At 36.4% G+C, this 24774-nt stretch overlaps 5 protein-coding genes and 1 pseudogene across 5 annotated transcripts; 2 read left to right on the top strand and 4 right to left on the bottom strand.

Moving 5' to 3' along the window:
• Positions 1 to 2921: 2921 nt before the first annotated feature.
• LOC130498988 (uncharacterized) lies at positions 2922 to 3407 on the bottom strand. The gene is made up of 3 exons (XM_056992864.1): positions 3398 to 3407; positions 3148 to 3279; positions 2922 to 3114 (listed from the first exon to the last, which is right to left on the bottom strand). The coding sequence occupies exons 1-3, from the start codon at positions 3405 to 3407 to the stop codon at positions 2954 to 2956; spliced, it is 303 nt and encodes a 100-aa protein (XP_056848844.1). The 3' UTR covers positions 2922 to 2953.
• A 1774-nt stretch (positions 3408 to 5181) lies between these two features.
• On the bottom strand, positions 5182 to 7477 carry LOC130498987 (uncharacterized). The gene is made up of 9 exons (XM_056992863.1): positions 7205 to 7477; positions 6978 to 7042; positions 6803 to 6864; positions 6243 to 6722; positions 6103 to 6145; positions 5892 to 6011; positions 5690 to 5818; positions 5503 to 5588; positions 5182 to 5410 (listed from the first exon to the last, which is right to left on the bottom strand). The coding sequence occupies exons 1-9, from the start codon at positions 7350 to 7352 to the stop codon at positions 5182 to 5184; spliced, it is 1362 nt and encodes a 453-aa protein (XP_056848843.1). The 5' UTR covers positions 7353 to 7477.
• A 3937-nt stretch (positions 7478 to 11414) lies between these two features.
• LOC130498411 (protein FIP2-like) lies at positions 11415 to 12729 on the bottom strand. Its single transcript, XM_056991761.1, has one exon. It carries the CDS (start codon positions 12727 to 12729, stop codon positions 11563 to 11565), a length of 1167 nt encoding a protein of 388 aa, XP_056847741.1. The 3' UTR covers positions 11415 to 11562.
• Positions 12730 to 12836: 107 nt separating this feature from the next.
• LOC108822566 (homeobox-leucine zipper protein HDG12-like) lies at positions 12837 to 14383 on the top strand. Its single transcript, XM_056991762.1, has 3 exons — positions 12837 to 13321; positions 13408 to 13664; positions 13758 to 14383. Exons 2-3 carry the CDS (start codon positions 13633 to 13635, stop codon positions 14143 to 14145), a joined length of 420 nt encoding a protein of 139 aa, XP_056847742.1. The 5' UTR covers positions 12837 to 13321; positions 13408 to 13632; the 3' UTR covers positions 14146 to 14383.
• A 2790-nt stretch (positions 14384 to 17173) lies between these two features.
• Positions 17174 to 19097, bottom strand: LOC130499254 (uncharacterized; annotated as a pseudogene).
• A 3044-nt stretch (positions 19098 to 22141) lies between these two features.
• LOC108834757 (uncharacterized) lies at positions 22142 to 24736 on the top strand. The gene is made up of 3 exons (XM_018608083.2): positions 22142 to 23205; positions 23777 to 24035; positions 24203 to 24736. Exons 1-3 carry the CDS (start codon positions 22307 to 22309, stop codon positions 24368 to 24370), a joined length of 1326 nt encoding a protein of 441 aa, XP_018463585.2. The 5' UTR covers positions 22142 to 22306; the 3' UTR covers positions 24371 to 24736.
• Positions 24737 to 24774: the final 38 nt, after the last annotated feature.

Raw genomic sequence — 24774 nt, 5'->3', positions numbered from 1 at the left:
TCTCATACTTTTATTTTAAAAATATTAATTTTTACTTGAAATAAAATTACAAATATATTATAATTATATTATTTAAAATTTGATAAATTTTCTAAGGAGTGGTCCACTTCTCTTTTAATATTATAAACTATATTCAGATATGTGTGGTTGTGTGGGATTTTTTTAATTTTATTTATAGTTTATGTTTCAAATTAAAAATTTATGGTTTGATCATATTTTATAAACTAATGGTGAATGCTGAATGCTGCTATTTCCATCATTAGGTACCATGTTCTAAAACGCGGCTGCACCAGCAGATTACGCGGCGGAGAAATGCTGGCAAGAGGGTAAACGAAGTGATTTCGTCATATTGGACCAATAACTCGGAGGTATAAAGAAAATCACGTTTATAGCTCAAAACCGAATGCTACATATTAAATCTAAGAGTTTTAAGCATAAACATCAAGAAAACACAAAGAAATTGAAAAAATCCGGGAATCAAAGGTATGGCAACTCTGAGATTGGGTTTCCGAAACCCTAAAACATATGAGGAAGAAAATGATCAAAAGTACAAAAATGCCATTAAAAAGACAAAAAAAACGCAAAACACGCACTAGCTGTGTGGAAATCGTGACATGTTGCTCGTATCAATGCTCATAGACTACTTTGCCATAGCAAATATAATTGTTGTTTACGAAAATCATTCATTCATATCTATAATTTATCAGAAAATTAAATAACTATTAAAAATTAATTCCCAATTAATCAGCGATTAATCTCTGATTTTTCTACAATTTGCTAGGTTTATATCGACCACCAGACTCACGCCTATCGCGATTCCGAACATGGATTAGGTATAACAAAGTTACTCCTGTAAACCATATGTCCAGTGTCGTCTAAAACAATTTAATAGTCTTGGACAAAACATAAAATATGGACCCTTCTACAGACATTTTTGTCTAACTTTTTTCTGGTTGCATCTTAAAAAAAACCACAAGAACCTTTTGATATTAATTTTTTTTAAAAGAAAATGGCCATTATATAAAAATTAGGTTTTGTAAATGGAAAAATTGGAAATGGCGAACCATAAATAATTTGTTTTGTTGTCTTTGTATTAGGTTTAATTTATTATGGACCATTTTATTATAATTTCACCAACTATTTGATAAATTAACATAGTGAAATAAGCTTTTATAACCCATAAAATAACACTAAAAAATTTATGGACCCATAGGTCTATGGCAAACGTCTATGTTGCCATGGGTAAGAACCGGGACTGCACACGTCTATCTAATGATCTGAACTCTGAAGCAAAGCTGCAAAAGCCAATGCAGTAAAGAACAGCCCCATAGAATTAGCTTTTCCCATCCTACAAGTTCGAATGAGTAGCTCAGGCTTGCATCTTTAGTCTCAGGGCACAAGATTCATTCGATTCATATATGGATTGGATTTAACTTGTAGTTTGGAAGCCCAAACTCTTTTGTGGTTGTTGCCTTGTTGGTTAATAACATAAATATTTATACCCAACTGATCTGAATTGATTTTCATGTTCATATATGAATACTGAAGAGAAAACCGAATGACCTGAAATCGAAAAAATTAACCAAGCCAAGCCATTCTGATTAGTGACTGACTACAAATAAGATATCAGACTTAATTCAAGTGTTGTCCTTATATACTTCACCTAATTTTATAGACTAATAATGAGTTAAGAGAATTACATTTGATCACGCATTCAAGTGTCATAACGGTACCAGTTCACGAGTCGACTAAATGTAAAAGCTTCGTCGATTAAAAGTCAAACAACTTTTTATGTAAATATGAGATGATTGGGAATATATAGGGATGTAACATGTGCCTTTTTGTGATGGTCTAATGTAAGAAGATGGTTAAATAGTAAATGAGGGCCACAGAGTACTGGTGTGAGACAAAGAAAATAGTATGGGGACAACCATAAATGGCGGTTTGTGAGTGCGAACATAATATTTGGCCGTGGAGTTTATTAAGATGTGTTACCTAATACAACACGTATGGTCCCTTTTTGTTGTTTGTTTTGTAACATAGCATTATGGTATTTTATCCTTTTCTACTAGATTTTTGTAATGGCCAGATGGTTGATGCATTAGTTTTGGAAGACTCAAATGACTTGTTTAGTTACTTTCTAATTAGTTAGTGATGTTCTCCGTGTTTTGCTTCCATTCATACGACTTACGAGTATGACATAAATATATTTTCTGATATGCCATTCATCCTTCAATTAGTCTAAATCAAACATATTTCACTTTAGATTTTTTTATTAACTTATTAAAAAGATGAATGCATTTTAATGACATTAGCTAGATTAACAATCATTTTGTAAGCTCTCTACATGCTCCACCATTTTTGTATTATGATATCATAGGATATATATATATTGACTTGACTTGGTTATAATAGTCTAACCCTAAATATATATATATGAACATCGTTCTACCATATTAATGGCTAACAAACATCATTAATGTCCTTGCTAATAATTTTGATGGTCCCTGAAAACCAACCCGTGAATCGGATTGATGGTTCCACTATAAATAAAAGATATAAAGAATCAAAATAAAAGACACCATAATCATAATAACCCCGTTATCATGTCTGTTGATTATTTTACCTGTACCTACAAAGAGATATGTGGAGGAAAATAAATCAGCATCTCATACCTATACATCGACTGATACGTTTCACACTTTATATCCAACGGTCAAAAAATTTAAAACAAATAATCTCTAATATATATATGTGTATATATCCCCAATAGCACAAAGAACCTTCACTTTTCTCTCCCACTCTTTTACAACTCACATTGCATATCCTTTTCTCTATATATTACTTCACCTAAACCACTATTCACAACACAAACACACACATAAACCATGGCCTCCTCACAAGCCTTCCTTTTGCTCACATTGTCTATGGTTTTAGTTCATTTCTCTTTAGCTCAATCTCCCATGATGGCTCCTTCTGGCTCCATGTCCATGCCGCCAATGCCTAGCGGCGGCTCTCCAATGCCAATGATGACTCCACCACCTATGCCAATGATGACTCCCCTACCTATGCCTATGGCTCCACCGCCTATGCCTATGGCTCCTCCACCTATGGCTATGGCACCACCACCTATGTCCATGGCAACACCACCTATGTCCATGACTCCATCTTCAAGCCCAATGAGCCCACCAACTCCTATGGCCCCAAGCCCAGAAACAATCCCTGATATGGCTTCACCACCTATGATGCCAGGAATGGATTCTTCTCCTTCTCCTGGACCTATGCCACCGGCAACGTCCTCGCAAGATTCCGGAGCATTCAATGTAAGAAACGACGTTGTAGCACTTTCGTTACTTATTGCAGCTCATTTGCTTCTCGTTTGAGATTATTATCAAACTGGACAGCATCGTGTTCGTGTAATTTACTTTCATTATTTCTCGAGCCATTAGTTTTCGACGGTTTATCATATTTGAGTTTGTCTTTGATATGTACGGTTCAGACATTTGTTTACTTAATAAGTTCTTATCATTGACTCTAGTTGATGTATGTGATGTAAATTGATTTTTATCCAAATTTTCACAGACAAATTAACGCAATACAATCAATATATCTCTCGTTGTTAATGAATGATAGCAATGTATATGGTTCACAAGAAAGGGAAAAAAAAAGAGATAAATGTTTATATATGTAACACACTGGAGGTAAGTATTTGTAGCAAATAAAATACGTTATTGAGAAATGTTAATACAAAAAAAGGATCTTTTTTTCTTTATAGAACGAATACGAATAAAGCAAAAAGCTAAAATTGCAAGCTGTGTGTCATAAAGGATCGCATAAATGTAAAGAAAAAGAGGTCGTCATATTGAATTTTTCTATGGAATAAATCGTTTTTAATCTTTTGTAGGTTGCATTTTCATGAAATAGTACATGTACAAGATGTGATTTTAAAAAGAAAAAGAAAAAGTAAGAAAATTCAAAAAGGGAAGAATATGAAAGGGGTAGTGAATAATAATGGTAGGGAATAGGGATAAATCAGGACCCAAGAGGACAGCTAAAAAGAAAGAGACGTTCACATGACTGTCTTTTTCATTAGCCCCCACTATTTTCCAACGTGTATAGTATTAGAAATCATACCGCAGTTTAGTTGTATGTTGTAGGGCATGTTCGTTATTAATCTCCACAAAAGGAATACTTCTGAATCTTTTTAAGCGTCCACTGACAAATCTTAGACGCTGTGAAGATGGGAAAGCATTGCTTAACATGATACTTTTATTTTGTATAAATACGGTAATATACCTAATATATGTATATATTTCTGTTTAAGAGTAAGTTTTGTGCTGTTGATTTAGTATACAGGAGCATTTTTGGCATAGTAAGTATATATTTACGTGGTGTTCACCCTAGAGACTTTTCTGTGTGGTACATTACCCAAGGCGACATCAGCTTCCAATCTATCATTGGTTCACAATCACAACAAAATGTATTACAATGACGAGCATGATGCATACATAACAAGTGCTTACGTCAGAAGTGGAAGATGACCAATTGTTCCGAGTCCTGGAGATTTAAGTACAAACAAGCCAGTAACTCATCTCAGTTCCGGAGTATTTTAGTGATTCTCACAACACAAGCAGCCAGGAAACAATGCCCAATTTCCGAATCTCAATAGATACATACACCGTTGACTCCACAAGAAGAAGCAATCTCAAAAGTTACATACACTGTGTGTTGTCTTTCCGAGACTTGTGTGTGTGGATGGCTTTGTAAAAAGTGCTAATGTAGACACATCATCAACCTACAGCATATTGTTAGCTATGAGCTGTGTCCGATAAGGTACAGTTTTAAAGTCGTTTTATTGGCCAACATCGTTACGTTGAAGTTTCTGTCCTGGTGGACACATCAGTACATGTTTTTTCAGACCAACTAAGCGATGTCACTCTTTCATAGAGGGCAACCAAGTAATACGGCCACTCGAAAAACAGAGCAAAGTTCCCAAATCTTGAAGATTTACGTATAAACATCAGGGAATGGAGCAAGAGGACTTTTCCAGAAGCTCACTAATAGTAATACTAACCATGATGTGATATATCTGTAAAATGAGTTAAGTGTTTTTTTTATACACATTAAAACAAACTCACTTCTGTTACAAGATCCTCTCGTGTGTGAACTAAACAGAAGATTTTAGACATGCGGTGCCATTCTCTTTGTACAACAACAGCTCTTAGGTACATTAATGCAATGGAAGTTTGGTCCCTTTGGGACAGTTAAAGGTCTTTTCTCCACTGAAGCAACAGAAGATTTGTTGACGATTGCAGCTTCCTTAGATTCTCCATTCATCACTGAGGTGGTTTCCTCCATGGTTACAACTCTTTTGCTTCCCACTTGCTTCTTTGTACCTGATGCAACAACCCTGAGGAAACGCACAACATTTTCAGATCAAATGAAGATGGAAAAGGTAACTGTTGTTTAGAGGTGAAAAAACTCGTTTGTGCGACTTTCTACCTCTTACAGTTCACCAAATCGGCAGAGGAATCGTGTCTAACAAGTTCTCTAATATGCTTTGACCTAAAATTTGTGTTCTTCTCCAGCTGCAGTTGACATTTACTCAAAATTATTATGTCACAAAATGTAAAAAGAAAAAAAATCCCACGATGAACAGATATGGATGCTTTGGTAACTAAGAACTTACTCGAACTGGCTCATGTTTTGGACCCAAGTTTTCACCATGGAAGCCAAGAATGTTTGTAGTTTCTTCTTCGTTGGCAACAACAAGTTGTGGCTTCTTCTCCATGTTTGATTCCTTGAGGATACTTCTTTCCTGAAAAACATGTAATTATTCTTCCATCAAAGGAACAAACAAACAAGACTCGCATACTACTGCTATATCGTACATCGGTTCTTAGTCTGAAAGGCTTTGGATTCGTGAGCTTAGGCTTTGTATACTTGACGCGGGTGTTATTAGCCGAAACTGTCTTGCCATTAAAACAGTTATCCGCTATTATTGTCATCCCCTGCTTCAGTAGAAAGTACATCAGCAACACTTCTTAATACATACCATAACATACGAGAAATCAAAGTATACACAAAGAGAAACTGAGCTACCTTTTGAGTGGTTTCGCAACTCTCTTTATTGCCAAAGACTTTCCTGCGAGGTGTTCAGACAACAGAAAGAATATCTATCTGGTGAAGATGGGAGGAAAACATAATCCTAAGCTAAAGCAAATACACAACATTTTCCACACCTGTCTGAAGAGTTTTCCTTATCATGGCTTTGTTTTGCATTTGTAACATTTTCTTTGTCATCACACTCCAAAGGTAATGCATTTTCCTTTCCTTCAATATGAAGTTGCTTTGATGTATGTAGTCCACTCTCCTTTACTGAAGCAGGATCTTCTCTGGCTTGGAGTTGATCGTCTATGTTAGTCTTCAATCTAACCAGCTTCTTTGGGGAAGCAAACACCAAAGACTTAGCAACAACTACTCTGTTTTCCAACGCTCTAGTAGTAGTAGATGCAGCTCTCGGATCCTGAACGCTCCTAAAACCAGCTGGACTCTTATGCGTTTGCTTCTTTCGCTCAGTTAATGCCTTGTTTGTGGATACTTCTTTTGGTCTCATAGTGCAACCATTAGGCTTGTGAGGAATAGATGAGATCATAGCCAATCTAGAGACGCGTGATCTTGAAGGCTTTGCAGGAACCGTGTCGGGGCATTTAGGATCAACACTGTAATAACAATGTAACGTTAAATACACACACACTACAGTGATAAAAAACACACGTCTCAAGGTTGTAGTTTCATGTACCTGAAGTCCTTTCTGTACAGAGCTTTACGAAGACGAACACTTGGACTCCTCGCTGCCATTACCTAGTAATGTTCATCAACATCAAAGTTCTTAATCTTGAGATGAATCTCTTAATAGAAATCAACTCAAAGGCAGATAAAAGAAAGGTTTGATTTTTTTTTTTTTGGCAGCTGACCCGAAGAACGAATCTTTTGTAGATGGCTTCCGAATCCATAAACTCTTCATGTTTCTGATCACATCCTAATACACACATTATCACCATGATGAAGCCAAAAGGGGATCAAATCGAGAAAAAGATGTTCACTGAAACCCTAATTTAGCAATTTTCAGACCGATTACTATAATAAACCAAAAGGATCTATGAAACATTTGTGACAAAAGGAGAGCGGTTGAGATGCTAACCGACTCTGGAACAGAACCAGTAACGATCGTCTCCTTCTGGGAGATGATGGTCTGGGGAGGTAAGGTCAACAAACTTGGGTGCTTCTATCGTCTCGTAGAAGTCTTCTTCCTTGAACTCCTCCACTATCATATGCTCGAATTCCTCCATTAACACCAACTATAGTTTTTTTTTTTTTTTTGCACAGAGAGAGAGAGAGAGAGGAGAGCAGTGTCGTGGACCTCGTGGTTTACGAGCTCAGACACGAAGATGAAGCGTTCTTTCACAAAAGTAGCCGTTAGGAGGAAAGAGGATTCTTTTTTTTTTTCCTTGTAAAAAATGGTCTCTTTATAGGGTTTTTTTCGTCAGTACAGGGGTCTTGATTTTTGAGCTCCAAACGCTTCGTTTCATTGTAGCAAAAGCTCTTCTGCATTACATAATTCATTACTAGTAGCCGTTTGTTGATGTCTTCATGTTTATTTTGGCCCAAGGTAGTTAATGTCTTCATGTTTATTTTGGTGGTGAAGTTGAAAATTTATTACCACTTAACTTGTTTTTCTAATAAACATGTTAAAGTTTTACTACCTAACTGGGATTAGTTGCACAAATTCTCACTTGTGAAGTTTCTTCTACAATTCCTTGTTGGATAAGTTACGGTGGCTTGGATACCAAGATATCTTCATGAGGCTGAAGAGGCTCATCCACCAATAATAATAGAGAAGAAAGGGTACAAGTACAACAATAGATAGATATTTTTTTCTTTTTTTTTCCTAATACTAAAATTAGAAAATATGTATTTTGTTTTTTGTTTAACCACAATATTTTTATAGGGCTAAGTTGGTGTTAACATTATTCAAATCATACTTCCCCAAAGTCTAGTTAGGGACAAATTCAAGTTGAGTGCGTCCTATTTTACCAATTATCGGCATTTGGGACCAGGGGATGCCTCCGAGGTTGGCAATGGTGGGTGGTCGGTTATTCGTGGAGGGATCTACGGCCGGTTTCGAACACGTTGGTCGGAGTGAACTTTCGACAACATTGGGATTTGCTATTCCAATCATGTTCATCGGAGTTGGGGTTTTGTGCTCCTTGCGTCTTCTCACCCTCACTTTAGTTATATTCTCTTAGATTTTGTTTGATCTGGATCTGAGCTGTGCTCTGTTTGCTTGTCTTTGTCATAGCCATTGTTGTTAGGTACCGTCGTTACTCCGACGTCAAGATGTAACTTCCGATCTTCCTCTATTTTTTTACTAGAGTTATCATATATTAGCCCTGTTCGTTTCTCAACCGCTGCGTCTAGCGGCTGCGGCCAAAAATAAAACATGATATCTCGGCAACACACAACACCGACGACGCACGGCAGCTTGTTTTCTGGTCGCAGCGTCAATTAACAACCAGTAGAAAAGACGCTGAAATAATTAACGGCAACGGAGTCCCCTTTTTTTGTTCTCCGAATAACCGTTAGCAGTCACCGCAGCTTCAGATTCTATTATTTTTATCACCGCCACCGTACTTTTTCTTCTTGCTGACGCTGCATCTAGCGGTTACGAAACGAACACGGCTATTATCAGATTTCTTTTGAAATATGATTTCATTCTATATACATATCTCCAAATAATTGTTGACTTAATTCCCATGAAACAATAGTTTGAAATTTATATCCCCATGTATTCAAAGTTCAAAATTTAAAATCCCAAGACTGTGATTATTATTGGTTAGTATTTTTATATCAAAGTACAAACAATTTTAAAATAGACATTAAATTAAATCCTAAATTAGTTCTATAAAAAATGAATGAAAATAACATGAATTCGATAATTTGGATCTTAATTTAGTTAAAATGTCGTTTTAGAATGGTTTATAGTTTAATTTAAAACAGTTAACCAGTTAATCATGGTGTATGGGTTTTAGATTTCAAATTTTTAAAACATGTAGATTAAATATGAAATTATTATTTCAGAGATATATAAAACATTATCCTCTTATATATTAATTGAGAAGTCACTTAAGTGACTTTTGCTTATGTGTCGCTCATAGGTGAAGTTTCAAAAAATTGTATAATTTGATTGATTAATAATTTTTATTAGTTATTTATTTTATTCGGATCTAAAAAACTATGGAACTCATTAGTACAAGTTACCATATAATACATGTAATATTACAAATAATGGTTTATGGTAACTAATTGTAGAATTTTAGAAAGAATATATAATATGTCATCAATTTGTTTATTTTATTAATCTTTATTAATAATTATGTAAAAATACTAATATATTTTTTATAAAAATAAATATAATGGTTGTATACTTTTATACAAAGAATTATATTTCTATGTAATGCATTATTAGAACTTTTTATGCTTTTAAATTCCGCACATGGTTTCTAAATCGTTTATATATATTTTGAAATGATTTAAGATCATTTTTTATTCTAGCTTACAAAGTCATTTTAGTAGAGTTCACATATCATTTATAAGACTTTTATTTAATTGTTATAAAGGTTTATAAATTAATTTATAACACTTATAAAAATGCAATAAAATCATTTGTAAATTCTTCTAAATCTATTTATTATTGTATAAATGTGTAGCTATGGTAATTATTTAAATCATAATGATTATTTCCACTTATTATTATATATTAAACCAAAGTCATTTTAAGTGACTTTTGGTTACTATGAGTACAGGTGAAATTTTAAAGATTATTATAGTTTTGATGGGATTTTAGATTTGATTTATTTTTTACCGATTCTAAAATAAAAATTAATTATAAAATCAACTATCTTCAAATTTAGATTGAAGTACAAAATCTTTTTGTAATGATGGATTGTATTATTAAGTCATCTAATTAAAGATTTGTAAACAAGTTGAACCACAAACACTTATAAAATTTATAAATAATTGTTTGTAAATTTTTATAAATGTATTTATAATTGTAAAAATGTATATTTATAAGTATTTGTAAATCATATAAAATTATGTCACACTTTTTATTATATATTAAAAAAATAAAATATTTAAGAGATTTCTGGTTGCATGTTGTTAATAACTGAAAGCTTAAATATTGTTACAATTTCAATAGTTAATGATTTTAGATTTTTTTATCAGTGGTAAAATGAAATCCCAAAATGAAAAGTGATTCTACAATCAATTATTTGCAGTTTTGGATTTTAATAAATCTGAAATAAATTTTTATTATTTTTAATCATAACCAAAACTTTTGTTTTTGAAAAATATTTTAAAAACACACATAAAAGAACAATTAAATGTTTGTTAAATTTAAAATATATGTAAAATAATCAAACAAATGAAAAAACATAAGTTAAACGAATCACCAAATTTGATGCTAGATTTACAAAAATATATGATCCTCATCTTAGAGTTACAAATAAAAAATTATTTTCTTATTTTTCCTGTGAAAATTAACATTTACACTTTTCACCAATTAAAATAAAATGAAAACTAATTGTACAATCAATTATCTGAACCAATTATAATATTGATTTCATGTAAAAAATATTAGTGACCTAGATTTATATTATTAAATTATCTTAAATTTCACAGCTCTTCTAAAAAGTAAAAGTTAAACTTTAATAATTGTAACTATTATTCAATAGTTATAATATTGTAAATAACATACATATTTCTTCATGTAATATCAATCTCAAAGAAATCAAGGACAAACACCTAGTTATAGTTTACAAACACCTAGTTATAGTTAAGTTACAAAAAAACACCTAGTTATAGTTTTAAAACATGACATATATCTATCCTTCTAGACCGCACTGCGACAAGTGCGGCTGGCGTTATAAAATTTCAGATTTGATCTCAAACTTTCGTTCAAAAGACATTGTTATCAAACAAATGGAAGGAGAGGAACGTGAGAATTCACTCGAATGCTACTCGTCCAGTCTCTTCTTTAGTGGCGGAGATCAAACTAATTATCCGAGCTAAGCTCTCTATCCTCTCCCGGTTACAACGAAACTGACCAACAGAAGTTTCACTACTCTCCACTTGGTTCAGCCTCTTTCCTTGACTCATGGTTTCTTGTTTTTACTCCTATAGATGGTCTCTTGTCTTAGTTTTGCTCTTTAATACTCTGGGTTATTTTTTTTTTAGTTGTAATTTTTATCTTTCTTGAATAAAAACGAAATTTAAAGGAAAAAAAAAAGACATTGTTTTCATAATGTTCAAAAAAGAAAAGAGAGGACATTGTTATCATAGGATCAAACAGAAATGTTATCTTTTAACAAATTATAAAATATTGCAACAACTAAAAACCTCAAGTGTCATTACTGGCATAAAATTTTACTGCCATTTTTGTTCTTTCTCGAAGAGGACACTTGGATTACTACACTCAAAAAGCTATTTGACCGTTAATAACTACGACACCGTCCTCCTTGTGTTTGTGCTCTTTTTCTCACTCAACGCTTCCATAAACGCACCTATGATCTGCTGCTGCGACTCGAGCATCATCTGGCAATGCTTCAGCTCCATCTCCATCCTCGTCTTCTCCATCTCCCTCATCATCTCCATCTTCGACTTCTCCACCCTCACAAACATCTCCGTCAACATCTTCACCGAGGACACAACTTCATCAATCGGGTCAGGCTCATTCATCGGCTCCTGCTTCAACCTAGAAGACGATCCATATCCGTTGGAGACACGTGGATAGCTATAACCGTTGACTCGCGAAGAGCTCCTAGAGTTGTGGATCCTCGGTTTCAATCCTTCCCTCTCATCATCAAACTCGTCATCATAATTGCTACTGAAGTTCTTGGCTTTAAACCCATGAGAAGCGAAACTCCGATCACCATACGACTTCAACGGAAACCCAGCGCCACCGTGATGAGAACCCCTAAGCCTAGTAGCCTTCGGAGCTAACAAAATCTCATCATCGGAATCAGCATCAAACCCAGGATTAACCTTTGGATGTCCATTGTATCTCCTTTTCAATCCAAAACCACCTCCTGAATCATGATCTGAATCGAAACCACCACCGTACATTTTCATCTGACTCTTAACCCTAGATCTAACCCCAAACCCCTCTCGTGGCGTACTCATCAAGGATCTCTTCGATCTAACCCTAAATCCACCCACACCGTTCCCCTCGTCCTCCTCGTGATCCACATCGTGATCGTACGGTTCGGCGGCGGCGGGGGAAGCCACCGACGCGAACTCCATAGCGTCCAGAACAGGGAACAAGTCCCACGAGGAAGAGAACTTGCCTGGCGGTTTGTTGAGACACCGCTGCTTCTCGCCGCGGTAACGTTTCCGGAGCTTCTCGATCTTGTGCCGGCACTGGATGGGCGTTTTCGCCGGACCTCCGAGTGTAGGCAGCGACGCGGCGACGTCGTCCCAGTCGGCCGCGCGGAGGTTCCCGCGGCGGAGGGCGAACCACTTGTCTTTGTAGGCGTCGACGAGCGCGGCGGTCTCCTCGTCGGTCCAGCACGGAGGAGGGACTCTCCTGGTCGTGGCGGTCGCGACGGTGACGGCGGTTGAAGGATCGGTGGCGGTGGCGACGGGAGATTCGTTATCGGGGGTTGACATGGCGGCGGGAAAGAAGAAATTAGGTTTAGGAGAAAGAGCGGTGGGTTAAGGTAAGGATGATAAAGGAGGCGGAAGAGAGGCGTAGGTTAGGAAAGTTGGGAGAGGAGGTGGCCGGTTTGAGAGTTGTGCTAAAGTGCGCCGCGGAGTGATGACGTGTGCGCACCCGACGCACCTTCTCCACCGCCGCCGTATACGTATAACAGACTTTATTTACCGGTTCAGTATATACCAACGGTTTGGTTTTATTTGGTTTTCTCTTAGCTTATTCAACTTTTTACTTGAGAATTAGTTAGTTTGGTTGGATCCGGTTTAGTAGTTTTTCGATTTTGGAAATATAAGTAAACCATATATTTTCATTTAGAAACGGCCAGAAAATCAAAGAAATTCTAGGGCCTTTTTTCTGCCGTAGTCTCTCTATTTTATGCACAATATTTTTTTTCGAACGTGTGAAATCGATTATTAGCGATTAATTATGATATTACAGCAATGAGAATATTACAAAGACATTCTACAGCCGACAAATCTATCAAACTGTGAGAATACACGTCTGACTGCACCACTCTGAGCCGTCCTATGAGATCCATGTTCTATGGTACGTCTTGCACCAAGCTGAAAATCTCTTGTAACATTTTTTTCCATAATCTGCATAATTTAGTCTTTTCTGGGTTTGAATCCCAGATCTCCGGGTGTAGAAGCAATTAAACCCTTAGTCAAACCATTAGACCAAGAGAACTTCCACAGAGATTGTCCCGGTTCTTCACGAACCGGTTTCTTCTGTTCTTGGCCAGATTTCATTCTCTGTACGGTTAACGAACCGACACTGGTTTCTCCAGCACAGAGACATTAACGCTGTTCCAGACATCGGTTCTTGTTGGTAAACCGGCAATCCTCTCAGCAACCTCCATGTCTTCAGGCAAAACAGAGCCGAAAACAGTGTAAGATTGCTTCCATTCGTGGTGGTTTGCTTTTACACATATGATCGGTTCTTGAGATTATTGATAGTTAAATTTGTATCTGTTTTTCATTAGGGGTTCAATGCATCATGTCATCATCAAAAACAACATGCTGATTCTTCAAGAAAGCTGCGTAGATTCATCAGCCTCGCTTGTGGTCTACACTCCAGTGGATCTACCAGCACTGAACATGGCAATGAGTGGTCAAGATACATCTTACATCCCCATTTTACCCTCTGGTTTTGCTGTTTTACCAGACGGAAACAGGAATAATCAACTTGCAGAAATTAAAGCTGAAGGAAGAGGAAGTGGTGGTTCATTGATAACGGTTGGGTTTCAGATAATGGTGAGTAGTTTGCAGTCAGGGAAATTGAATATGGAGTCAAATGAAACAGTTAATAACCTCATCAGTTCCACTGTCCACCACATTAAAACCGCCATGAGTTGTCCTTCAACTGCGTGAGGACACCATTAAACGCAAAGTTATTAAGCACTTACTTTGCCTTCAATGCCAGCAAAGAGTGTAAGAAAATCATTACTCTTCTGGTTATATGTCTCCACTTTTCACTCTCTTGTTCTGTTTTTGTTTTTGAAGTTTTTGTGTGTGTACGTTTGAAATGGTAAAATATTTAGTGGGAGGTTGAGTCAAGAACGCACCATGCTCTTTGTGTATGGTTCGGGCATTGACTTCTGTTTGTTTCTTTTGTCTAGTTGCAAACTGTTAAGTTACTTTTTTCTTAGCTAAATTTCTTCCATACTTTGTCTACCATCTCTAGCCATAAATTTATATCTAACTGCTAAATTATAGGCCATAATAAGTATGCGTTAAGAGATGTTTTATTAAACAGTGGTATTGAAATTATTTGGAAAGTGGTTGCTTCTGTCAGAACCACAATCAATAACATTATCAAATGGGTTTCAAAAAGAAAGAACACAAATATAATAAAGCCTTTGCAAAAGACCTGAAACGTATTTGCAAACATTATTACTCAAAACTTAGAGAAGACTCATGCAGTAACACTCTTCGTACATCACTTTGTTCTTGCAGTTACTGTGCTGCTACAAGAATCGCCTCTGAATAACTTCTCTTCACTTTGCTGTGTTAATGAGTACAGTTGTCTGATGGTCCAGACTCCAGAGTTAGCCAGTTCACTTGTTTGGTTTAAAGGGTAGAGAGGAACAAGGGTTTGTTGTTACTGTTTCGAGAGCACAATGTTACTGCCACTTCACAGATAAACAAATATAACATTTAGAATTAATTATATAGTATTTAGTTGTGTAGCTTAAACTTTGAATTAAAATTTTCTTATTTTATGCAGATGGTTAAGACAGATGACAAAAATTTATAGGAAATCATTCAATGGAAATTTCAACTGATATTTGAAAACCAAGTTTATATTTGATGTATTGCATTATCGTTTATTTTTAGAATATAACATTTATACACAAAAATAATTTACTATATTATTTAAAATAAAAACAACAAAAGAGAGAGGTGTAACACAGAACAAAAGCATCATAGATTGACAAAGATTGGTTCGGCCTAGACATGATCGAAGTGGTGATCCTTGATGAACACAGTCATCAAACTATTGTCTCTTTGGCTCTCCTTCCTGATGTTGCGGCCCATTAAAGGGACTCTTGATCCTCCATGTGATCAACACAACCCACAACAGCATCCAAATCACTCATAGACATATCCAATCCATCATCATCATCTTGTTTATCCAGTAGAAGCTGAAGCTGCTGGAGAAAAACATTAACAAGGGTCTCAATAGAAGCACCATCCGCCTTATTCGGATAAGACGAAACAAGCTGAGTGAAATAATAGCACCTAGGATCATTGAACTCGATAAATCTTAACTGAGGGTTGGTAGTGGCTATGTTCATCAAAGCCTGGAAAAAAGGCATACCATAGCGTATAACAAACTTCAGTGAGCTACAAAATAGCACGTTCCTTGAGACTGATCCAGTGAGGAGGTTCAGGCTCAAAAGAAAAACTAGATGGAGGATCCTTACACTCGGTAAGGAATGGTTCTTGAGCCTCACGGTATTCAGTAAGCTTTTTGCTGGTAAAAAGCGTGACAAGGGTCCGAGCTATTGAGGAAGTTGAATTTTTTATTACTCAAATTACAGTTCCTAATCCTCGTCTCCATCTCCAACCCTTTTTTGGAAACCAAAACTGCCGTTCTCTCAACAATGTGTTTGCAATCTTGACGTGGTTCGATCATTGCAGGAGCTTCATTAGATTTGTTTTGCATATCACTCGACATCTTTTTTTTTACCTACAAAATAAGAAAATTCTTAATCATGAGAAACATTATTGAAATTGTTTGATAATAAATTCGGATATCAAGAGTGTTAGTATAGATTTGGTCAAACTATTTTAATAGTATTGATTAAAACATATTTTAAATCATTTAAGATAAATATTATGTAAATAAAACACAAATTATATTAAAACGCACAAAATATGGAAAATAAATTTCTATAAAAATATAAAATAAAAATACACCCGCCCTTCTAAGGACGGGTCAAAATCTAGTTTAAACTATTAAAACAGAAGTCATGACTTTTTTTATGTGTGATTTTTAAAATTGGACCATCACTTAGAAATTTTACTAAATGTATTCTACTAAGACTAATAATAATATATAGAATTTTTAAAATAAATTAATCATAATATCTCTTGATATCTTTTCATTTTAAATGTAAATATATTTATTTAAAATTTCTAACAAATCTGTTTTAAAAGATTTTTACAAGATCTTCATGGGTGGATTATGGGTCTGGAGGAGGAGCTGGTTGTGTTGTTGGAGAAGGTGCTTACTGGAGGAGGAGGAGGAGGAGGTATTGGTTCTGGGTTTGCTGGAGAAGGTTACATTACTAGAGGAGGAGGTACTCTTACCGGAGGAGGAGGAGGTATTGGTTCTGATGGAGATAATGTGGCTGGAGTAGGTTCTTTTCCTGCCTTGCTTTCTGCTTTGCTTCCTGCCTGATTCTCTAGATGTGAAGGGTACTATCTGGCACTTCTACTCATCAGGAGTGCTTCCTGGATGAATAAACATCTGAGGCGTGCGTTCGATTAGAGCTTTTAAACCTTTAAAGTTTTTCCCACTGTCTAGTTTCTTATCTCGCTTTTGTACATTGTGGTTCATACTCTTTGATCATTGATCTCGGTTCCATATATGACAGAACAGAATGATTCCACTTACCATATAAAATCCTTGATTTCTGAAACAATTTGATTTGTAATGTCTAACCGGAGTATATTGAGTATAATGAGACAATTTGATTTATGATGAATTTGAGTTGTATCAATTGACCGATGTGTTAGAAATGAGCTGTGTAAATATAATTTATGGTTCAGGTTTAACCGAAATTATTGCTTTGGTAAGACTATAGAATTAACCAAACAATTGACTTGAGGTGGCTGGTTAAGTTATTAAAGGTGGTTAAGTCGCTTCAGTTGATTAAATTAAAGGTTAAAATAAGTAAACCATATATTTTCATTTAGAAACGGCCAGAAAATCAAAGAAATTCTAGGGCCTTTTTTCTGCCGTAGTCTCTCTATTTTATGCACAATAAAAGGGGAGATATTTTAAACTTTCAAATCAAATAAGAAAAAGATTGTCCGGTTCTTCACGAACCGGTTTCTTCTTGTTCTTGGCCAGATTTCATTCTCCGTACGGTTAACGACACTGGTTTCTCCAGCACAGAGACATTAACGCTGTTCCAGACATCGGTTCTTGTTGGTAAACCGGCAATCCTCTCAGCAACCTCCATGTCTTCAGGCAAAACAGAGCCGAAAACAGTGTAAGATTGCTTCCATTCGTGGTGGTTTGCTAGACTGATGAAGAACTCTGGACCTGAGCCGACCCACGCAACAGAGCCACGGCTTATAGTCGGGCAATGCTCGGTTGGGATAGGCGTGAACATGTTTCCCTCGGGCTGGAGTATTCCTTGAATTATGGCGTATGGTGGACCATAGGGAGCCTGCAGGAACATTGAGATAGGATGAGACTTACTTTTGATAACAAGCAAAATCTCTTTTCGTATAGAGCATAGAAAGTTTGCAGAAATAAGGTATGAACAAGTTTAAACCGGAAAATGAACCAAATAGATGACATCATAACACAAGAATCAATATTCGTAGTAAGAGAACCGATCCTAGCTGTTATGATTACTGATATTTAGCAGGCAAATTTGTGAAAGGTATCTTACATTGTTTATATGATTGCCTTGTGAGTCCCAATGTGATCCTCGATTCTCTGCCCGATAAAACTGGCAGCCAGCGCAGTGGCGCAGAGTTAACAAGCTAAGAATGTAGTATACTGAGTGAGGAGCGCACTCAGGGTGAAGCTGCAACAAAAAAAGTTAAGCATCAGCGTCAAGTCTGGAACATTCCCTTGAAGTAAAACGACATTAAAAACTAAGATAAATACTTTGACATGAAGTACACCGTGTTCCGTCTCAAAACCAACAATGCCCTAACAGAAGCAAAGCAGCTAATCAGTAAATCCGAGAGTTATTAACTTCGTGGAGTGGTTTTTATTAAGACATGACATATAGACTACCTGGCCTTGTCCGAAGATAAGCCCAGAAGTCCACATCACTTTCTCTCCACCTTGCTGTCGATCAGGCACCAACACATCTTTTTGCTTCTTCAACCAACACTGCACATTAAAAGAAACAGAACCCATTAAACTTATTAGAGTCAAAATCACCTAGTTTCTTCTTCCTTACACAACTTAACGCTCAAGTAAGTAAACAAAGCACAGTTGGATTCGATCACAAGGGATCACAGACTCACCTCTCCGAACTTGGACCCGCAAGCCTCTTTGCTCCCGCAAAACACCCACGAATCACACAAGCAAGGCCCATCATCGCCGCTGCACATAACTTTACACGCCTTGCAACATTCATCAGACGAATTAAACTTGAAATCCGTCCCCCACTTCACCGCCGGACCCCACAGCTCAAGATTGTCCACTCCGCGGCAACACCCTCCCCGCCGCCATCTACGCGGGAGTGATCTCGCGACGGGACGGCGGAATCGAGTGTGTGATCTTGGGGACGGAGAAGAGTAGAGAAGACAGCGTAGACGATGAGACACGAGATCAGACCGATGAAGAGGAGCGCGGTGGAGGTGAAACGGCCATGATCTCCGTCGTTTAGTCGACGGGCCATGGCCGGAAGTAGAGTCCGAGAGGGTTGTTGGTTGACTTTTGTGACGGAGATGCGAAAGGGAAGAGGGTGGAGAAGTGAGGTTTCGTGTGAGATTGAATAATACGAGAAGGAAGGAAGGAATCTTATATCAAATAATGATGATGAAGAGATGGTTGGTGAGTCAACTCGTGCGGCTGCCTCACTGTAACCTTTTGAACTTCTTTCATGGAAGATTGTGATCTCATTTTTTTGTTCTCTTGTGCTCCTTTGGGAAGTTTCCCCTGCTCTACGTCGGTATTGACTATTGAAGTAATCAAAACGCCGTCGTTTTCACACCGTTTGGTTTTGACCAAAAGAAAAATATGTACGGTACCATTGGTTGATGGTTTGAATTAAGTGCAAGAAGCAGCCGGTTCCCAACTAGTGTACTTATGTGTGACTGTGTGAGTTACGGAAAACATGATAAATATTCCGCAGAGAATCACCAATGGTAAACATTGATGATAACGGAATGATTCGGTGAATATTAACTGAAATGGTTTATCTAACAGTTTAAGACCATCATCATTTTTGGTAGATCATAACACAATGTATAAGAACTACGGAGAACCATGACATCCCATTACTTTAATACAAGATCATCTTGTTCTTTTTTTTTTGTTATTATTTGTGTTATTAATATTCCCACTTAGACTAAGGGATTTCAACATTTGAAATAATAAGATAGCTACTTAAACCGTTTTTGTAATCGTTCCCAATATCAGAATCAACAGTCGAAAAGATGAAGATAAAGACATAGAACAAAGGAGCCAAATTGACACTAAACAAACTAAAATAAAGACAATGAGGAAGAAATGACAAGTCACAAATCTGATCCTTAGAATAGAGGTGAAGTTTTCCATGTGTTCATTTATAATATATGATTTGTAAAAGTTATCATAATCAAATTAGTAGAAGTTTTCATAATCAAATGGTCTAACTGAGAGTTTATTAATGTTTATATACTATTTTCGAGTAAAATGTTTATTAACACCTATTTCAGTTTTGTAAAAGTGTTTATGAAACTGAAATAGGTGTTTAATAAATTTTCATAAACACTTTTACAGTAAAATGACTAAAATGGTGCATTCAGACGCGTGACTACAATCCCCGCTCGGTAACCTCAGGTTGGATGTCAAGGGAGCAGGATGTTACAATTGATATCATAACTCCGGCCGGTTAAGATTTCTTAGTGCTATTTCAACGATGCATGCATTTCCGCCCTTTTCAAACACCTATTTCAGTTTTGTAAAAGTGTTTGTGAAAATTTATTAGATTCAAAAGATTGTGAAATGTTTTCAAAATAACCAAACTATATATATGCTTTTATTATGTTTTTAATCGGATCTTTACTTATAGGATGTTTTCGCCAACAGGTGATGACCATGAAAACATTCGTGAGCATCGTGGACCAGGAAGGTCGGCACCGTTCGACACCCTGCCTGGCAGTGGAAGGTGGTACCCTTCTGGAGGCATCCATTGTCTCGTTGTTTTGTTTTGCTCTATTACTTTTCCGATCACTAGAATTCTTTATATTTATTTACAAGGCTTGTTTTGTTTTGTTCTATTACTTTTCCAATCACTAGAATTCTTTATAATTATTTACAATGCTTGGTCTGAATATAGATAGATATTTATCTACGTTGGAGAGATGCGTTTGGGAGCCCATAATAAAGGGAGGATGGAGAGATGCACTTTTGGATGATAGCTGAATATAGAAATTAGTAAGCCAAGTTGATAAAACTATCCCTCCACTCATTGGATCGGTATCGAACGGTGTCGTTCCTATCCTATCGAGGCATTGTAGCTGGCCGCTTCCTTTCTGACACTTGGTTATAGAGTAACATCTTTCCTCGATCATCTAGTTATTTACAATACTGCCCATGTTGCTAATCTTCCTTTACTTGCACTGGAAGATAAAAGTAATTACCATACCAAACCGCTAATCAATGATGAATCTACACAAAGTTCAATATTTATGACTATATTGATGATTATTCTCTTCTTTCAAAAGTATTCTTGTTATTGTGAGTTTTTTGTTCAATATTTATGACTATATTGATGATTATTCTCTTCTTTCAAAAGTATTCTTGTTAATTGTAAGTTTTTTATATTCTCAGTGTTTTTAAAATTACATTTTTGTATCTTATTTAACAAAATATATTAAAATTGATTACAAATATCATTTTATGTAACTAAGTATTTTTTATACTTTTAAATTATAGTATTTAAATGCATGTAATTATTATTTTTATTATAATTTATCATTATTAATTGATAAAATTTATATAGAAAAATGTAAAACATATACTTCTTTGCAAAAAAATAAAATTTCAAACATTTATTTTTAGAAATAGAAAACTATTAATTTTAATACAGTATAATGATTATAGATACAGTACAACCTCTTTAAATTAATACTCGTTAAATTCTATACACTAAAAATTTCTATAAATTAATATAATTTTATAGTCCCAAATTGATTTTTTTTGATTCAATTAGTATATCGATAAATTAATAATCTCTATAATAAAAAATTATAGTTTTGGTATAATTCCAATATTATTAATTTATAGAGGTTTCACTGTATTAGGAGTTGAAATTCCATCTTAATCATTATTGGACTTTTTTATTTCAGGGATGAGTCTATGAGTAATGATTTTCAATTTAGTTGTTAATTATTATGCTTAAGAAACCTTATATTATTATAAGAATATTCATTAAACTATATTGGAAGTTGCATTTATGACACTAGAATAAACTTAACCAATTTTACTATACTGCGAATTTTATCAACCCAATTTTTATGGCATTTTTTTTGTTATATTTATTTGTTTTTTTTGGGTCAACATTGTACTTATTTGGTTAACAACATAATTTAGAATAACTAAAAACATGGGAAAGGATCATGTTTGTCAGGCTAATGGCAGACACGTAAAGACCGTACAAGTCAAAATCATTGTATTAGTCACACAATTCAACAAAACCATCGACAATAAAAGAAAATTTCATTTTTTTCTTGCCACTTTTACAAGTTATTGACACAATTATTACCTAAAATAGTCTTTAACAAGAGCGACTTAAAATTCACCAACCCGAATTATAAATTGCATGTACGGCATTAATGTTTGAACATTTAAAATCGCTAAGCGCATTTAACTACTCGTGCTTCTCTATGATTAATAACTTAATCACATTAAACAAAAAGCTAATGATCAATGGCATAACAGTAAATAAAAACACAAAACAGGGGCCTTAAACTTTACAAAAACCTCTTTACCTTAGCTTCAAAACTCACCTCCTTCCTTCCTATTCTATCATCTCGGAACACACAGTTTTAAAAGGAAGAACAAAAAAAAAGCAACAGAAACCCTAAATTACCAAAAACCCTAAAATCTCAAACTTTCTATATGTAAATGCATCTGAAGAACTCATCTGTACCAGAACGGCGGTTCATCGGAAAAGAATCCGCCGCTTGTCCACCTTCCTCCGATTCCGATCCCAAACACCATCTGACCGTCGAGATCCCAGATTCATCGTCTCCGCATTATCCCTCCGATCTCCGCCGCGGGAGCCTGGGCTCAGTTCTGTCGTTCCTCTCTTCGTCTCTCCCCTCCTCCGCGAGGACAAATCAGAAGCTTCTTCTCCGGCAAGTCCTCCGAGTCCGATTGATACGTTTCCACCTCCGGTTCCTCCTCCTCCTCTCCGTGCCTCCTCTCTACCTCTTCTTCCTCTTGATCAGCGTCCGCTTCCTCCTTCTCTTCGTCTTCTCCATCGTCGCCTTCTCCTTAATCCTCTCGATCTCTCTCAAGCTCGCTCTTCCTCACTTACCTTCGATTCGCCTCTTCATCGCTCGGTTACTCTCCCTCAAGCTTAGATCCTCCTCTTCCTCTAAGGTTGTTTGGTCAATCGGGTCAAATCCCGAGAAGAAGAAGAAGACGAACTCAGGGTGTTGGGTTCAGAAGTACAGCTCCGGGGATGTGTACGAGGGAGAGTTTCGTAAGGGCAAGTGTTGGGGGAGTGGGGTTTATTACTATTCGGTGAAGGGGAAGTACGAAGGGGACTGGGTTGATGGGAAGTACGATGGGTTTGGAGTGGAGACGTGGGCGAAAGGGAGTAGGTACAGAGGTCAGTACAGGCAAGGGATGAGGCATGGAGGTGGGGTGTATAGGTTTTATACAGGGGATGTGTATGCTGGTGAGTGGTCTAATGGACAGAGCCATGGGTGTGGTGTGTATACCTCTGAGGATGGTAGTCGGTTTGTTGGAGAGTTTAAATGGGGTGTCAAACATGGCCTTGGTCATTACCATTTCAGGTAAAAAACTCATCAGCTTTTCGTTTGTTTTAACTTTGTCTGGTTTTGAACACTGCAGAGTCGTTTAACTTTTGTAGAAATGGTGGAGCTTTCTTTCTGTATAAGGGTGAACTGTTGACCATTAACTAATATGGAATTGAAATTAATGTGGTTTCTGAAAGTTGATGGTTACCAAACTGAACTTTCTCAGTTAAAGGCTCTAGTTGTGCTTTGACTTGGGATGCTATGTTAGGTCTATGTTGCTAGTGGGAATGTTCTGAAGTTTATGGCATTCGATTTTGAGGTCTTGATGGATTGTTAGGCTGCCTATACGTTCTGTTGTTGGCAACGATTTACTGCCATTGATAAGTGCATTAGATATTACCCTTTAAGATTTTGGCTTTCAGTTCAAGTTACGTGTGACAGTAGTTCTTGTCTTTGAAATATTATGTCTTGGGGGGTGGGGGGGATCAAGGTTCAAGCTTTTTGTTACTGACATGAGCATTGATCTTTAAATAATTCAATTAATTACTGTCTTCTCTTTTCTAGTGATACCTGCCTAACTTGAATTGAAACCATACCTCTGTTGCAGAAATGGTGATACATACGCTGGGGAGTATTTTGCAGACAGGATGCATGGTTTTGGAGTGTATCAATTTGGAAACGGGCATCGGTATGAAGGAGCCTGGCATGAGGGGAGAAGGCAGGGTCTTGGTATGTACACATTCAGGAATGGTGAGACGCAGACAGGCCATTGGGAAGACGGTGTCCTCAGCTGTCCTACCGAGCAGACCACCCGTCATGGTTCATCGTTTTTCATCAGTTATTCCAAGGTTCTCGCCACTGTTCAGGTAACTTATAAGCTTATCTTACGCCTACTAATACATACAAAATTAGGTACTTTGAATTTTGTTCATCTCTTGAGGAGTTAAGAGACCAATTTGTATTAATTATCATTGTGTGATTGGTACCCACATTAGGTTTGATCCTTACCTTTTTCTCTCTGTTCATTCAACAGCAAGCTAGGAAAGCATCCGAGAAAGCACATGAAGTTGTGAAAGTGCAAGAGAGAGTGAACAGAGCAGTGATGGTTGCGAACCGAGCAGCAAATTCTGCTAGAGTTGCTGCAACAAAGGCTGTTCAAACCCAAACATATTACAGTAGTGGCGGCGATGATCCCTTGTGAGATCGTGTGTCAAAGCTTTTGACATAGTCACAGTCATGAATCTCACCTGGAACTTCTTCGGTGACATGAGAGATAAAACAGAGACATCTAGAGAAGGCAGTCAAAATTGGCATCTCCGTTTGAGATTTATCTTGAAGGTGGAACCACTTGGAACCAATGTCGAGATCTCATAAGTATTAAATAAGAGATCTCTGGCTATGGAGCAAGCAATGCAGGTTTACTTTTTCCCAGCTCTTCTTTATTATGAGCAGGCTGGTTGTTTATAAGCTGTACATAGGTTGTTGAAGAGTAAAGCAATGTGTATTAACAAAAGATCTTTTTTAACAAGCGTAACCCATGTAAGAGAAGCAACAAAACATTGTCTTAGTTTTACAACGTGTGGAAATGACGTCTCTTCCTACTAG

The sequence above is a fragment of the Raphanus sativus genome, chromosome 8 (genome assembly GCF_000801105.2).
Source record: "Raphanus sativus cultivar WK10039 chromosome 8, ASM80110v3, whole genome shotgun sequence".
Classification (NCBI taxonomy): domain Eukaryota; kingdom Viridiplantae; phylum Streptophyta; class Magnoliopsida; order Brassicales; family Brassicaceae; genus Raphanus; species Raphanus sativus.
This window is presented reverse-complemented; position numbering and strand designations above follow the sequence as displayed.